This window comes from Salvia miltiorrhiza, chromosome 8, assembly GCF_028751815.1.
Source record: "Salvia miltiorrhiza cultivar Shanhuang (shh) chromosome 8, IMPLAD_Smil_shh, whole genome shotgun sequence".
NCBI classification, from domain to species: Eukaryota; Viridiplantae; Streptophyta; class Magnoliopsida; order Lamiales; family Lamiaceae; genus Salvia; species Salvia miltiorrhiza.
Window position 1 is genome coordinate 6,299,512 of NC_080394.1, and position 16,688 is coordinate 6,316,199.

The 16,688-nt window shown below is 36.7% G+C and overlaps 3 protein-coding genes across 9 annotated transcripts; all 3 read left to right on the plus strand.

The window, feature by feature from the left end:
• Nucleotides 1-3,787: 3,787 nt before the first annotated feature.
• Nucleotides 3,788-5,951, plus strand: LOC131000436 (NADH dehydrogenase [ubiquinone] iron-sulfur protein 5-B-like). Its single transcript, XM_057926339.1, has 2 exons — nucleotides 3,788-4,097; nucleotides 5,552-5,951. The coding sequence occupies exons 1-2, from the start codon at nucleotides 3,948-3,950 to the stop codon at nucleotides 5,654-5,656; spliced, it is 255 nt and encodes an 84-aa protein (XP_057782322.1). The 5' UTR covers nucleotides 3,788-3,947; the 3' UTR covers nucleotides 5,657-5,951.
• A 1,191-nt stretch (nucleotides 5,952-7,142) lies between these two features.
• On the plus strand, nucleotides 7,143-11,436 carry LOC131000428 (serine/arginine-rich splicing factor SR30-like). Of its 4 annotated transcripts, none has more exons than XR_009093734.1 (14): nucleotides 7,143-7,288; nucleotides 7,656-7,744; nucleotides 7,865-7,982; nucleotides 8,050-8,124; nucleotides 8,199-8,301; nucleotides 8,391-8,437; nucleotides 8,542-8,599; nucleotides 8,770-8,819; nucleotides 8,969-9,025; nucleotides 9,127-9,278; nucleotides 9,371-9,466; nucleotides 10,202-10,291; nucleotides 10,377-10,480; nucleotides 10,779-10,812. XR_009093734.1 is itself a non-coding variant. In XM_057926330.1 (14 exons), the coding sequence occupies exons 2-14, from the start codon at nucleotides 7,686-7,688 to the stop codon at nucleotides 11,141-11,143; spliced, it is 948 nt and encodes a 315-aa protein (XP_057782313.1). In that variant the 5' UTR covers nucleotides 7,144-7,288; nucleotides 7,656-7,685; the 3' UTR covers nucleotides 11,144-11,436. The 4 variants fall into 4 exon arrangements, 1 of the variants encoding a protein (XP_057782313.1); XM_057926330.1 differs by lacking the exons at nucleotides 10,202-10,291; nucleotides 10,377-10,480 and adding exons at nucleotides 10,963-11,057; nucleotides 11,140-11,436 and having other exon boundaries at nucleotides 7,144-7,288; XR_009093733.1 differs by having other exon boundaries at nucleotides 10,377-10,812.
• Nucleotides 11,437-12,966: 1,530 nt separating this feature from the next.
• Nucleotides 12,967-15,539, plus strand: LOC131000437 (phytochrome A-associated F-box protein). 4 transcript variants are annotated; one of them, XM_057926340.1, is made up of 2 exons: nucleotides 12,967-14,380; nucleotides 15,316-15,539. In XM_057926340.1, the coding sequence occupies exon 1, from the start codon at nucleotides 13,366-13,368 to the stop codon at nucleotides 14,350-14,352; it is 987 nt and encodes a 328-aa protein (XP_057782323.1). In that variant the 5' UTR covers nucleotides 12,967-13,365; the 3' UTR covers nucleotides 14,353-14,380; nucleotides 15,316-15,539. The 4 variants fall into 4 exon arrangements, with proteins under 4 accessions (XP_057782323.1, XP_057782325.1, XP_057782324.1 ...); XM_057926342.1 differs by having other exon boundaries at nucleotides 12,967-14,354; XM_057926341.1 differs by lacking the exon at nucleotides 15,316-15,539 and adding an exon at nucleotides 14,728-14,920.
• The last annotated feature ends 1,149 nt before the right edge of the window (nucleotides 15,540-16,688 follow it).

A 16,688-nucleotide genomic window follows, 5' to 3' on the forward strand; every position in this document is an offset into this window, starting at 1 on the left:
TCTACATGAGGGTTCGGGGGCGTAAGCCCCCGAGCCAATTTTTTTGAGCATTCTGCCCGTTCGTGTTTATATGTAAGTAGAACCTTAATGGGTTTAGAATTAGAATTAATCACTTAATGGTTTGCAATTTCATTAATTCAATAGCAAGTATATTAAAAGCATATAAAGACATACTTCTATGCATATTATTTTAGAAATTGTTTTATCTTTTAAACAAATAAACTAATTTCATTATTAATAGTTTGTAATTTACTTTAACGCGAGGATTGACTCAAATTCAATATTAAAGTTTATCTAATTAGAAACAAAAATGAGACGAAAATAACATAAACTTCAAACTAATAGAACAAATCACTGTAAATTGATAAACTTTTAACGTACTAATAGAACAAATCACTGTAAATTGTTAAACTTAAATAACTAATATACTACCACACGCTAATATATTAGTAATAGCAAATACAATTAATTAGTAATAACTAATACAAAAAAAATTGTTGATAATTTTCTGAATGCAAATATTTTTTTTATTGAAACTATTTGTACAATATTGATGATTTTTAAAATAATTTTATTTCTTTATAAATTATTTATAGACACTAATTAAAGTATACTATCACAAATCAACTATACGAACTTTACTTACCGAATACTTTGAGGCTCACGAGCAGTTCACGAGCCCAATCGAGCCTATACGAACTTTCTAAATTTATATTCATATTCAAAATATTGATTATTTTATTTTAAAATAAATTATTTTATTCAAAATAATAAATATAATAATTATTTTCTTATAACTAACAAAACTAATTAGAGATTTAATACAATTATTATTAATTTTAAGGGCTAATTGCCTGTAAATCCCTAACGTTTACACAGAATTGGTTTTTGCACCAATTTTTATTTTTCTACTTTTAAATACCTAACCTTTCGTTTTTGTCTCAAATTTATCCGGTGACCGGTTTTTTCTTATGTCGGCGCCGGAAATGCCACTGTGGCTGCCGGAACTGATGAGGTGGCAGCCGGAAATTAACATGGTGTCACTTTTGTGACATGTGGAAAAAATATATGAAAAAATTAAAATAAAAAAAAAACATGTGGAAAAGAAAAGAAAAGAAAAGAAAAATTCTCCCCTCCCCCCATCGTCTTTTCCCTCTTCCCCCGCTCCCCCACCCGGCGCGCCCCCTGCCACCTCCACCACCGCCAGCGCCGCCACCCACCGCCACCACCACCAGTGCCCGTCGACCTTCAACGCTCCAATTGTGGTGTCGCCTTCCCCCTCCCCCTTTTCAGACCCGCGTCAGCCCTCCCCCCTTCCCCACCTCGCCGCGGCCACTTCCCCCTCCGCCTCCCCCTTTCCAAACCCGCGTCGGCCATCCCCGTCGACCTTCAACGCTCCAATTGTGGAGACCTTTTTCTCATTCTCAATTTCATCGTGCTCGGAGGATTTGATGACAGAATTTGGTAGGAATTTGATGTTTGCTGTGAATTTGGTGGTGGTGGTGGAAAGGACTGAACGAATTTGGTGGTGGTGATGGCGCCCAGATCCCTTTTCACCCATCGTCTTCCCCCTCCATCAATTGAGGCGCCCGGATCCACCCATCGTCTTCCCCTTTCTCTTCCCCACCCCCAAACCCTAGTTTTCTGAAATTTCACGGAATTGTGTGGGGGGAAGTGGCGACGTCGCGCGACTCTACGAGGCCGAGGCGCAGTGCCTCCGCGACGGCCTCCAGCACGGCTGCCTTGGTCGTCACGGCTGCCTTTGGTCGGCTCTGGGATGGAGAGGGTGGTGGTGGCGGCAGGGGGCGACGCTGGTGGTGGTCGCTGGCGTGTGGTGGTGGCAGGGGGAGAGGAAGAAGACGGGAGGGGGGGTGGGGGTGGGATTTTACTTTTTTTTTTTTAATTTTTTGCCACGTGTCAATGAATAGGCTATGTGTCAATTTCCGGCTGCCACAGTGGCATTTCCGACGCCGGCGTAAGAAAAAATCGGTGACCGGACAAATTTGAGACAAAAACGAAAGGTTAGGTATTTAAAAGTAGAAAAATAAAAATAGGTGCAAAAACCAATTCCGTGTAAACGTTAGGAATTTACAGGCAATTAGCCCTAATTTTAATGGATAAATATAAGTTGTATCTACTAATAATTTATATTTTTCAAGTTGAATCACTTGACGAACATGTTCACGAGCTAACGAGCCGAATACTACTAAGCTCAAGTTTGGTTTGTTTATTTATCGAGCTTCTCTAAACGAACTTGAACGAGCTTTTTTCGAGCCAAGCTCCGAATAGTTCGCGAGCAGCTTGGTTTGTTTACAGCCCTAGATAAGTCCATACTATCTTTTATGTAGGTGATACACTACACTTCAATCATTTACTTTAGTGCAATAAATAAATACTGTTAACACAAATATGTTATTTAAGACTGACATAAATATATTTATGTGTTTGATTTTAGATTATGAAATATTTATATGTTTGGTTTTCATTAACTTTAGAACAATTATGGACTATTTCTATGTTTGATTTGAGATTTTTCATACAAACAGATATTTTGCATGTTAAAATTTGTGTAAAAAGAGCTATTTCCATGTTAAAATACTCTCGGTAATTCACATAGGACCATGAATTAGGGAGAGACTATGAATAACTAATCGTATTATATAATGATACACCAAGCTTTTCAAGAAACATAGCAAGCAATATACGAATTTAGTAGCTTCAAACAAAATATTAATTAGTTAAACTGGAGAGGTTCACGTAAGTACCACTAAATAGAATAAAAACGGAGAATCACTTTTAGCACTTTACGATGTTTTGGTAGATGAATGCAGTACATGCGTTCAAATCTAAAAAAAAGCGAAAATTTTATTTGTTTAGAGTACAATAAATTTAGCAGCAAATGTATTAATTTTTAAAGTAAATGCAAATAATTTTTATTAGAACCACACACACACTATATATATATATATATACCCTCTAATATACTCCTTCCGTCCCACCCAAGATGCTACATATTCCTTTTCGGGTCGTCCCAACGAAGATGCTATCTTTCTATATTTGGCAAAAATAAGGAATTTTAAACACTTAAGAGCATTCACAACGCCTACACGATAGCAGCTTACTCGTGTAAGTCTGCTATCGTGTAAGCGATGCAGGCCGAACTTATACGAGGGCTACACGTTCTATCGTGTAGCCCTTTAAACTGTTGAAAATAGGCGCGTGTAAAACACGCGCCTTTAAAAAAATCGATTTTTGAATTTGAAAATTGCTTTGACTGCCTCGGTCTCCGTGCCAAATTTGACCGTTCGATTTTTTTAAAATTTTTTTTCTTCTCTTTAGGATTTCAAGATTAATGCAATTTAAATTTGAAGTAAATTGTGTAATTTAAATTTATGAAATTAAACTTAAATGAAAAATGGAAAAATCAAAACTAATGCTATCATGTAAGCTATCGTGTAATCCCAATGCAACATCTTTACACCATGTGGTCCCCCCTCATAAAGTAGACTATCATGTAAGCTATCATGTAACCCCAATGCGGATGCTCTAATTAACACTAATTAAGTATTTCATTATTACCTTCTCTCTCCTACTTTATCACTTTATTACTTTCTCTTTCTTATTTTATCACTTTATTACTTTCTCTCTCTTACTTCATCACTTACACATTTAAAACATTAATCTACAACTCCTTAAATCCCGTGCCGAAAAACAAATATAGCGTATTGGCCGGGACGGAGGGAGTATATAGTATTTAGTTGAAAAACACCAAATTAGTAAATGATTTTGAATTTCCAATTTGTAAATATTGATGGCATTTTGGTAATTCCAGAATCCGCTCTTCCAGTTTCGGTTCATATCGAAAAAACCGGTACCATCAAAAATCCCCCAACGACGAAGCCCAACTTTACAACCCTAGAGAGAGAAAGCTCGAGGAGGAGGTGAAAATGGCGTCTGGATGGGGAATCACGGGCAACAAGGGACGATGCTACGATTTCTGGGTCGATTTCAGCGAATGTATGTCCCGCTGCCGCGAGCCTAAGGACTGCGGCCTCCTCCGCGAAGATTATTTCGAGTGCCTCCACCACTCTAAAGAGGTGTACGCCTATTTCTCATTTTTACTCTTTTCTTTTAATACGTGAGTCCATGTCCTTTTCCATTTCAATTGCGGGGAAATGTATGTATTCAGCCCGGGAGCTGTAAATCTTAGTTAATCAAATTAGGGGTTTTGATGATTTATGTGTTGGGGGTTGAAAATGAATAGTGGCATCAAGGATTTCAAGCGTTCAGGTTGTTTACAAGGCGCGTAGATTTAATTTTTTAGATTAAATTATATTTGCAAGGAATCGACACACATTGGTAGTGTTCTTCTAATCTGTTTTGTCTTGTGAGTATTGAGTTTATATTTTGAAGTAATGTGGATTTAAATTTGATCCAAAATAAAACGAGATGGTGTGGCAAATTTACACGAGGATGATATTTGAATTGCACATTTTGCACAAAAGGATTGTGATTCGATCAGTTTGACTGAAAGGAAGTTCATCGGTTGTACTTTCAAGGGATGTAATGTATGGCTCGAAATAAATGTGTTTGAGTGATAGCTTATGAATTCTTTCAAGGATACACAATCATTCGTAGTTTCTGTTTATTCTGCAAAATTCAACTATAATCTTTATGTGTGCTGTTGTCTGCATTCTTAATCTTCATAATATATTTGTCAATCATTGCAAAACAAGTCGAAATATTTGAAGTTTTGCTTTGCTTCACCCTGAACCAAACCTTTGTATAAGGTAGATACGTCACACATTCTCCCCTGGGATTCAGTTAACAGAAATAGTTGAATTTTTGAGATTGTTGCTTCTTTCTTTTGAAATCATCTATGATTCACCATTTTCAGATGATGCTTATCAATAATTTGAGAATAGTATGTAATGGTAGATCTTACTGATACTTTATATAGGCCCATGTGGGCTTATTTATGTATGATCATAGAATGGGTCTATGAAAGCTTCCAAAAAGTGGGACCCATTGAAGCCTTCTAGATATGAAATTTTTAGGATATAGTATCTAGCTCACATTTCTCGGATGTTTTACTTAATAAACTGATCATCCACATGATCCAAGTTCCCTGAGTAATCTGAAACTTTGTGCTGCTGCATGCAGTTTGATAGTCTACTTGCTTCTTTTTCATTATTTTGCCCTCCCTGCTCTTATGGTGGCAACTTATATGCTATTATGGTAAAGTGTCTCAAATTATCCATATTATTGATTATTTTTGCGACAAATCCATCTCCATGACTTGTTGGTAAGTGGGTGTATTTGTTTGTATTTTTGGGAAAAGTTGAGGATAAAGAGATTCATCAACAGATGTAGCTTTTTTTCACTTATCAATTATAAAGATCACATGAATAATTCTGAGACAATAACTATAAGATTGAAATATTGCTTTAACATGTGATGTTTGTGACTCTAAATTTTGAACTCAATATTCTCATTGTTAAATTGGCATGGCAACCGAATTCCTTGTTTGATAGAATTACATTTATTGCAGTTCCAACGGAGGAACCGAGTCTACAAGGAGGAGCAGCGTCAGCTGAGAGCAGCTGCAGATAAGGCCAAGGGAGGAGGCGGAGGTAAAGATGGTGGCCATCATTGAGAATTGTTTTTCAGCGGAGCCAAAGGAGGGCTGGGAAGTAATTGATTTTCTTCGACACTTTGTTGGAAATAAAACATAAATGAGTTGTATTTATGAGTTATCAGATGTTCAATACAAAGGAAACACCCAACATCTTTAAAATGGGAGTTTCGATGCAGGAACTGCAGCTGTGTGCTTCGTCGTGGATGTATTTCTTGCCATTTGCCTCGGTCTGTGGGATGATATTTGCTTTGCTCACTTTGTCAAGCTGACTTGCTTTTACACCTTGTGTTTAGTAGATTGGTTTATGTGTTTATGCTTGCTTGCTGACATGGGTGGGCTATGTGTGTGTTTTGGAGAAATTCTCGTCGCAGATTCTCAATTTTTGCCCTTACTTAAGCAGGACTGATGTTTGGGGCACAGCTTCTACTTCGAATTTATCCAGAAAATCCAGAATTTTGAATTTTGAGGGAGTGTTTTGTAAAACAGCTTTGCTTTTAGAAGTGTTTAAACCTACCCCTAAAATACAAGTTGCTGAATTTAGTGATTTTGCAGAGGTTGTTGCTTCACATCAATAGTGGGCGGTATTTTTGCTAAAAAAAAAGATACTCCCTCCGTCCCAATAAAAGTGGCCACTTTTTTTTGGGCACGAAGATTAAGAAGGAGATTGTTATGTTTTAATTGAGTGTGACCCATCAAAATTAGTGAGTAATTTTTAGAAAGTGGCCTACAATTGTTGACCAAATTAGTGAGTAATTTTGACATTTTTAGAAAGTGGCCTACAATTGTTGACCAAATTAGTGAGTAATTGTTGACTTAATTAAAGTAAATTTTTGCCATTTTTAGAAAGTAGCCACTTTTAATGGGACACCCAAAAAGGAAATGTGGCCACTTTTATTGGGACGGAGGGAGTAGTATTTTGGATAAGATGTGAAAAGAGCTGGGAATTTGGATGGCATTTGCAGCTGATGAAATAAAAAAAAGATAGTAGTAATTATTATCTAAGTTTTTCATTATTATTTATTATTATTATTATGAAATCAAAGTATCACTTGCAGCTGATGTATGGTCTTTATGACCTAATGTCCGCATGTCTACCTAATTTTTGTTGTCACAAGGTGTCTATGTAAATGTATATGTGTTAACACTCTAGTCATCGGATGTAAATTGGTGCTCTATGACAAAACAACGGCAATGATAATAGTAAAATCATGTCATATATTTCGAGTTTCATCATAGTTACAAAATCACATATCAATCTGATATTTTCAATCCTTGAATGGATTGTATGATTACTCGAGTGATTCACATATCTTTCAATAATAATATAGTACAAATATATTTGTAAGATTTGTTTGTTTGTAATATATTCACCATGCACCTAATATCTCAATTATCAGACAACCATTTTATGTTACCGTACGGAATAACTAGTAACTAATTAATTATGAGAGAGAAACTATATTTGTTGAAATGAAAGAAGCGGGCGTGCCAGTTCCATACCCAATTTTACCCCCCTTTTATTTTTATTTTCCCAAATTGCCCCTCTTTCCTTCAATCAGCCGCGTTTTAAAACCCTAATATTTTTTTTGTCACTCTTCTTCTCTATCCGGACCGTGTCGCTGCGCTCCGCTCTCCCATCTCTAGGTCTAGGTAACCCCCCCTCCCATTTTGAGCTTCTCCTAAATTATTACTAGTATTATCGTTATTTGTGCTGGTGAAGTACTTAGTCCTGTTGATTGTCTTTTCTTTTGATGTTTAATTTGTTGATTTTTCAAGTTTTTTTTTTGGGATGCAAAATGGATCTTTTATTGAATTCATAGTTTTGAGGCAGAATTCGTACTTTAGAGCAGTGATGATTATTTTCGTTAAGATGCTATTTATATCATTGTTTTGAGCAAAATTGATTTTGGTGAAATTATGTTCACGATATTATTTTGGGAAATTACGTAGTTTATGTGTATAATTTTATCCGGATTACAATTGTTCTAATTTCCTCGCGTTTTCTTTTCTTCTTTAGCAAAAATGAGTCGCTCTAGCAGAACTCTCTATGTTGGCAACCTTCCTGGGGACGTTCGTGAGCGCGAAGTGGAGGATCTTTTTTACAAGGTTTTTTTACGTTATGGCGAGTGAATTATTTTTTTATTTTTTTTATGAACTTAAGAAGTCGTGTTGAAGTCTAACTTCATTACTTGGAAAGTTGATTTCTTTCTCTTAAATAAATTTCAGAGTGCATCTTAATATCCACATCTTTGACTGGTTCAATTTCATTTACTGGCAGTATGGATCAATTGTGCATATTGATCTTAAAATTCCCCCAAGGCCCCCTGGCTATGCTTTTGTTGAGGTAAGGTTTGATTTACTTCTGAGTTTTTAATTCCTCTGAGCTTCTAATCTCTATTTTTTCATGACAGTTTGAAGAGTCTCGGGATGCTGAAGATGCCATACGAGGGCGTGATGGCTATGATTTTGATGGGCATCGCCTACGGGTGGGTATTTTTTTGGCAGTCACCTTTTGCTTGCATCCGTTGGCTATGTTAATATTTGTGATATTTGGTTACAGGTTGAGCTAGCGCATGGTGGGCGTGGCAACTCATCATCGACAGATCGTCAAACTGGAAGTCGGGGTCCCCGTGGTGGCGTTTCTAGGCGCTCAGAATACAGAGGTGGATACATAAATTCATATGTAAATGTCATCCAATGTTCAAGATTTTAACATTACTGCATTTTTTCTCCTGTGACCTTAATGTTCCAGTTCTAGTCACCGGCTTGCCTCATTCTGCTTCATGGCAAGATCTTAAGGTAAGAGTGCATTTCTCTTGGTGCTCAATATTGGCCAGTCTCTCTTGTCATATTACACCACATAGCTGGTCGTTGGTCTTATGAGTCTTATGATAATAATCCAGGATCATATGCGTCGAGCTGGAGATGTCTGTTTCTCACAAGTTTTCCATGAGGGGAGTGGTAAGTTTTATATCACTATTGGTATTTTTTTTGACAGATTATGAATACCTATTGTTAGCTTATAGGTTATAGACATAGTATATATCTGGGTCCATCCACGAAATTATTTTTGGGATTCTTAGTTGTGGCATATTTTTTCTTAAATGTGAATGCAACTTCTCTTCCTTCAGGAAAGACAGGGATAGTGGACTACACAAATTTTGATGACATGAAATATGCTGTGAGTTGCATTGCTTCTCTTCCATTTTTATTTTTCTTGAAACTGAAATACATGAATGACTACATTTCCCCGTTTAGTTCACTGAGTAATTTGGACCATCCATTTGTACCTCCCTCATTCAATAATGATCTTTCTATTGTCCAATGCAGATCAAGAAGCTCGATGGTTCTGAGTTTCGGAATGCTTTCTCACGGGCTAGAGTACATGTATGACTCAATGTTCAAGCTTCTGCATGGTTTTTTTTTTTTTTTTTAATAGTTTTGGATCACAGTATCATATATCTCATAACGTCTTCCATTTTTATTAGGTGAAGGAATATGATTCTAGCCGCTCTAGAAGTCGCAGCCGTAGCCGCAGCCGCAGCCGCAGTCGCAGTCGCAGCCCGTCTTACTCAAAAGGAAGGAGCAATGGTCGAAGCAAGAGCAAAAGTCCTAGTATTAGCCGAAGCAGGAGCAAAAGGTTTAATGCTGTTTTGAGACGATTCATGTTCTTTTTACCGGTTTATAAACATCTATTGCTAAGACTATTCACTTTGATGAATCTACTTGCAGCAAGTCACCTAAAGGGAAATCATCGCGTCGTTCAAGGTCTCGGTCAAGATCATTATCTCGGTCTCGTTCTGCATCAAAAGCACGCTCTTTATCAAGGTAGAGTATTTTGCTCTGGAATTTTTCTGCTGAGAGTGTGCTTTCACTTCTACTATCTGTTGGTTGGCAAAAGTTGCAATTTTTAATTACCTCATTACTGGAAACAGCTCATTGTTAAACATTTTATTTTAGTATGCTGTCGATAACCTCATATAATAATACATTTATTGTCACACATACATAATAAAAATACTCTTTACATATTGCTTTTGTTTTACTTACAATGCATCCAAAAAAAAAATAGTTTGGCATATGAACTCTAGAATTTTTGCATAGATAGCACAAAATAATAAATTTAAGGTTATACTATATATATTTTTTTATATATTAATTCTGAAATATCTAAACTGATACTTTCCCTAATAATAATCACAAGTCTGATTGATGCAAGTATATCTCTGAAATTTCTTGTGTTATGTTTTGTTTTGTTCCGCAATAGATCACAATGATGGATTATAACAGCTGATAGTGCCAAATACCCAACTGTATTTATTTACTGTGGCAAACAGTTGATGCCTATAAAATATTCGTTTGAAGTATTTGAATAAACAAAACATGATTTATTTGGTTTCAGCCCTTGCTTGAGTCTGCTTCTCATCCTCCCTTCCCTTTTCACCACCCTTGCCCTTCCACTTTCGCATTATGCATGTGGTTATGAAAAAATGTTCAACTGTCAAAAGGATCACATCTTTTTATCCTTTGCAAACTTGGAATTACTTTCTTTCTTGTTTTTAGATATGGATATATGCGCGATCTGGGGATTGCATATTAGGATCTTGTTGGGTAAAATTGGTTCAGTTGGCTACAACTCTTTTGGGGTTGGAGGTATGATGCTTTCTAGATGGTAACTTTGGAATCCTTCTCGATGTCTCTGTTCTAATGAGCATCGCAAATGTCCAATGGGTGCTAGATTGGAACATGAAGATCATGGATTACTATGGTGAAGCTGGATATTGGACTAATTGAATAAGAGAACACCTTTTTGCCGTGGAAACGTTTAAACTATCTCCAATGGTGCTAAGCTATCAACTCATTCTATTCGAGCATTTATTGATTCTTTTGGTATTTTTTGCTAATCACATATTCCAATGCCAAGGTTGTGTTTCTTCTTTGATGGGCTACTTGCTTGGGTGAAATTAATATTTTCCGTTTTTGTTTTTCTTCTCATGTGTATTCTAAATGTTTGTGAGTTTCCTCTTGCCCAATATGGTCACGGTCACTATGACGTGGAAGTGGCAACAAGGCTCTTGGATCAAAGTTTTAAAGAGGGACTAGTGGATATTAAATTGGGTTGTTTCTGGACCTTTTGCAGATCTCCTTCAAGATCCAGATCCCCGAAACCAGCTGTAAGTTTAGTCCTACTTTAATCAGTTGTTGCTTTGTTATTTTTACCCTTCTGGATGTGTATATTATTTTTATATTGAATTTGGGCATTTGATGTAATTCTGCCCCCATTATTCTTTTTATATCTTTGTTTTGTCAATCATAACACCCAGAAACATACGAGTGTGAGTCCAAAAAAACGCAGTTTAAGCAGAAGCCGCAGCCGGAGCAAGAGCCCTAGCCAGAGCCGAAGCAGGAGCCGTTCCAGGTTTACTTCTTGCAGCTTTGTATGTTATGGCCATTGGATCTACTTTCTTGATGTTAATATCATTCCTTATATTTTCTATCAGGTGAATGACTAATTTGATGGGGAATTAATGCTGCAGTGCTTGGCTAGTTAATCCTGCACTAGAAGTTGCAGTAAATCGAGAGAAACTACAGTGTGTTATGACTGATGGTGGAATATTTAAATTTCTCTTATGTTATCTGAAGATAATTTTCTGTTTTTGCAAGACTTGTGAATCCAGTATTTCTAAAATTGCAAAATGTAGCCATATCCGTCTATACTATTGATGATAACTTCTATTATAAGTTGCTTGCAGCCATGTGCTAGGATTGTATGGTTTGACAAGCCTTTTCTGTTGGAATCCTTGCTCTTCATCAATGTTCTTTAACTGTTGTCTTCATGATGTAATTTATTGTGATAACAGGGATTGAATGTTGTAGTGCAACTCTGGAGCAACAATGCCACCTATACCTCCAAATGTGTGGTTGGATTGCTAGCAATCCTAAGGTTATGCGATAATCAGGTTGCGTAGATGTCGCTAATATGAAATTTAGGATTTTGCTCGACTGGGGTTGCCTATTTTCTAGCATGAGAATGGGAAATGGGTGTTAGATGTGCATACTCTGGTTGCCTAAATGTTCCTAATATGAAAATTTGTATTGGTTGTCTAGATGCTGCCTGCTTTGAAATAATTTTGTTTGAAGATGTGTATGTTGCCTTAGATGCTATGTTAATTTGCAAATGAGCATGGAATGATGCATACGGTTGAGAAGCAGGTTCTGTGATATGAAAAATTGAGTAGTGTGTGATGAATTGGGTCGCGTAGATGCAGCTTGTTGGCTTTCATGTGGATTCGATTTGGACCAGTGATGGGTTCCTATCCTGCACTGGTCCTTTTAAAAGTTTCTCATCCTGTTTGCACATGAAGGTGACCTGTTGATGCTGATGTGAGGGTATGGATGGGCGTTGTAACGTTATTTTCGAGGGGCCCCAAACTATTTATGTGGATGCCACAATTCTTCCCCGATTTGGGTGAAACCGATCAGCTCGACGTTTCCTTCAAAATTTCTTCGTATTTCAGGAAAGCATTAAGATGGTGTTTATTTTTTAGGATTAGTCTCTATACATAAAAAATATTTCCTCTGTCCCAATGAAAGTGGTTCGTTTTTTTTTTTGAGTCGTCTCAACGAAAGTGGTGTATTTTCTTTTTGGCAATAATTTACACTACAAATAATATGGCTATACACACCTTAATACACTTTTATACTATAATTTTATTCTCCTTAAATCTTGTGTCAAAAAGAAGCGCACCATTTTTATTGGGACGAAGGGAGTAATAAGTTAATGGTTTGTTTATTTAGATGAATTGAAAATTTGGGATATTTTAAGGTTCTTGAGTATTTTAATCAATTGAATTAGTTTTGCTTGATTTTTATTCAATTAAAAAGGTGAAATTAAAAAAATATATTAAAAATAAAAATATTCAATCATATCTAGGATCAATTATGTAAAGTACTATAACGGTTGGATGGTCACAAACTAGTCTTCAAGTGCAAGAAATGAAATTGCTCTAAAGCTCCAACGCTTTTAACGTAAGATACGTATTTCTTTTTTCGATGCGGTGGAGATTTTTCGTGACTTTTTTTTTTAAATAGACAAGTTTCTTAATGTTATGGAATATAAATTAAATACGAATATGACGAGTAAGCACACAGAATAATTATTTATGCTCTCATTAGTGTATTTGAAGATAAAAAGTTCAAGCTTTATTTATGTACATGAATTATCCACCTCCATTATTCATGACACCTAATCCTTTTCTTTCTAGTTTCGCCGGTGGTTGAAAAAACAATGACGCAAACCATAGAATAAAGTAAATTATAATGTTTGAAAAGAATTATAAAGTCCATTTTATATCATATCATGTGTGCATCTACTTGACCTTTCATTATTTTACATAAAGTGAGTGTCGTTTTGTAATACTCCTATATACATTGAATTGCTTCTACACGTGCATGATTGTTCCACTAACCATATGCCGCCATAGGCGTAGCAGCAACTTTATTCTTGTCACACGGCATTTGAAAATCATTCCCATAAATTTCCTACCACATAAATTGCTGCACAAAATTAAATTTGCAACTTCAGCCCCTATATTATTTGAGTATGCGAAACACGCCCCACGCCCCTGCGGCAAAGCTAGAAAAACTCCACCTCCACTCTCACTCTCACACCACCACTTTCTCTCTCTTCTGCAACCGCTACTTTCTTCCTCTCGATCTCTGCAACAATGTCTGAAAGCGTTTTCTCGAAGCTCTCCGACGACGTCATCCTCAACATACTTTACAAGCTCCAAGACGATCCCCGGATTTGGGCTCGAATTGCCTGCGTCTCCACCAAATTCTCCGCCCTAATCAGGACCGTCTGCTGGAGAACAAAATGCTCGCAGTCGATCCCCGCCGTCGTCTCCGATCTCCAGCCGGATGCGGCGGCGCCCGGCGGTTGGTCGTCTCTCTACAAGCTCTCCGTGTGCTGCCCGGGACTCCTCCACTCCGGCGTCCTCCTCGAGAACTCGGATTTCGGGCTCGAGCGCGAGATCGGGCCGGACGAGAATTATAAGGAGCACAGAATGTCCCGAGCGGCTGAATCCGGCCGAGAAGAAGTCGCTTCTTCCAGCAGCCGCGATCGACAACCGGTGGTTTCCGTGCCTGATAGCGTGTGGTCACTGTACGACGATTTGCTGTTCGATACGCTGTACAGCGATTCCGCGACGCTGGCGGCGGAGGCGAGTGCTGAAAGGCCCGAAATCCAGCCCGAGGTGAGGGAGACGGAGGATCGGAACCCCGATGTCTCTGCTTGTAAGAAGAGGAAGATTTATAGGTCACACGGGTCGCATTTGGCGTCTGGGATTTGGAATCTTAGCCGTGAGCAAGGGAATAAGCTGCTCGCCAGCAGATTCAAGGGGGATAGTTTGTACATTTGCGATCGGCCGGGATGCGTTCATGTCGAGGAGAAGAGGAATTACATGTTATTTAGGGGGATTTTTAAGAATTTCAAGCAATCAAGGGTTTGGAGAACGATTAACGATGGGTGTAGGAGCAGGATTGATTTGAATTGTGCGTTTTGCTCGTCGAAACAGACGTGGGATTTGCATTCATCGTTTTGTCTGCGGCGATACTTTGGCTTCCATGACGACGGGGAGCCCGTTGTTCGAGCTTATGTTTGCGAAAACGGTCATGTTTCGGGAGCGTGGACTGATTGGCCCTTGTACAATTGAAGGTGCAATCTGCTTGCTTACTATATGGGTAAAAATTTGTTTTCTTGAGCCATTTGTTATCTGCTGTAGTTACAGTGCTTGTCAATGTTTGTTATCTTAGGACTCTATCTAGATATATTTGTGTGTGTTTTAAATTAGTTGAGCTTTACAGCCAATAATATGCCAAATTTTCTTGGGAGTAACCTGGAATTTTGCTTCTATGTGGAGTGATTCTCAGCTTGGTTTTATGCATTTGTAAATCTTGATCTTCTAATTGGAGATTTAAGGAGAAATATATGTGGAGATTATGTAATAGAAGCGCCCTGCATTGTTTCTTCTAAATTTTGGGATTTCTTGATTTTGCACTTGTTCGATGAACTTGTTTTCTAATCGTAGGAATGTGGCTTGAGGGGATCATCTTGACCTTGTGACCAGTCGCACGACCTATCGTTGTTCCTAGATGAACTTCTTGTCGAATTATTGACATTTTGCTTCACATAAATTTTGAGACTGAATTATTTTGACCTCGTGATTGATCACACGACCTTCTTATGTTTTATATATATATGTTGATGAACTTGTTCTCTTATCATAGAAATCTTTATCCAGTGAAATTGGGAAACTATAAATCATCTTGACCTTGTGGCAACTCTCACTCATCTCGACCTTGTGACATCTCATTGCCTTCTTATGTTTTATACGAGTTATTATTGGCGATGAAGGGATAGAAGCCCATTTTCATAGTCTATCTGAAATATGAGATTTTTTATTTCATTCTTGTCCTATAAACTTGTTCTATGATAATAGGAACTCGGTTATAGTGAGACCGGGAGCTGAATCATCTTTGACCTCCTGACTCATTACATGAGCTTTACATGTTATATATGTTATTGCTGGTGATATAAGTGGTCTGTAAATGTGTTCTAAACTATGATGATTCTCGTTTCCAATTTTGTTGGTGAACTTGTTCTCACTCAATCATAGGAACTGACTGTTCAACGAAATGGGAGGAACTTGCAAGTTCAGATCATCTTTGATTGATTATCATTGGTCTTTAGCCTAGCCCCACTGAATTCTTTGGATTCTCATTTTCATCTTCTTGTGAACTTGTAGCAGCTTGTAGTTTTTTGTTTTGTTTTGTTTGTTATGGACCACTTATTGTATAATATTATACTATATTAAAAAAAATTAAAAACAAATTTAGCATCTGTAGAATAGTCATAAAGTACTTGCATTATTGTGATGTTTAAAATATTTCTTCCGTTGGACTGCAAGCTCTCGATTTGGAATAATACCGGTGAGCTACAATGCTTGTGCAATCATTTATATTATTACTAGCAAAAGAATCTGCGTTGTACGTGTAATTAATGTTATTTTATTTGATAGTTTATTATATTAAAAAATTTATTAGTTCATTACTTTTATTAGATAATTTATTGGATGAATATATTTATTTATAAGCCTTATCAATAGCTATAGAAATATATCACACAGATTTAGTGTAATATCTAATAAATTAATATATTCTTATAAATATATAATATGTAAAATAATTTTAAAATAAAATATATAATATGGGTAAAATAGGCAATTCACAAGTTGTGCCTTAAGATGCCTTAGGCTCTTTTTCTATTAGTATATAGATTTATTGATAAATTTAAAATGGAAAATGATGAACGACAAAAAATTCACCTTTTAAATCTTCTCTTTATTTTCTATAAAAGAGAATTTCATTTTATCACATTTCTTTTTTTCATTCTAAGGAGGGATAATTTTATCACATAAAGAATGATGAAATTCTCTTTTATAGGAATATAAATAAAGTGAGAAGATTTAAATTCATGATAAATTTATGGATTAAGGAGAACTCATTCAAAAACTAGTATTTCCCATAGTGCGAGAGAGCCTTATATTTCTTATCTTGTTAGTACAAATATGACCGCAGGCAACATGTGGTTACGTTTACGTAAGTGTAACGTTGTTATTAAATATTAATTTTATTTATGTGGTTGCCCGATTTGATGTCCCTACATATCAACGTTGGAGACAATTTCCATTTTTGAGTATGGTTAGATCCATTCTATCGTCTAATTTGGTAGTTCGTGCCATCATGTCTATTTAATTACTTGTTTCATGTGATGTCGACATGGATACAACTTGGTAGCTGCGTGGCGAGATCTCATTTTGTTTGCTTGTTTTGTTGATATTGTTAAATCAAATAAATTTAACGTGCAAATGTTTTATTTTTTTTAGTTATTCTTATTATGCGCTTTACCAAGTTAGTTTACGTGACATGCAAATTTAGCCTATAGACTACGGTAAATTCTGATGGGATTAGAAGTGCAATGCACACTTCA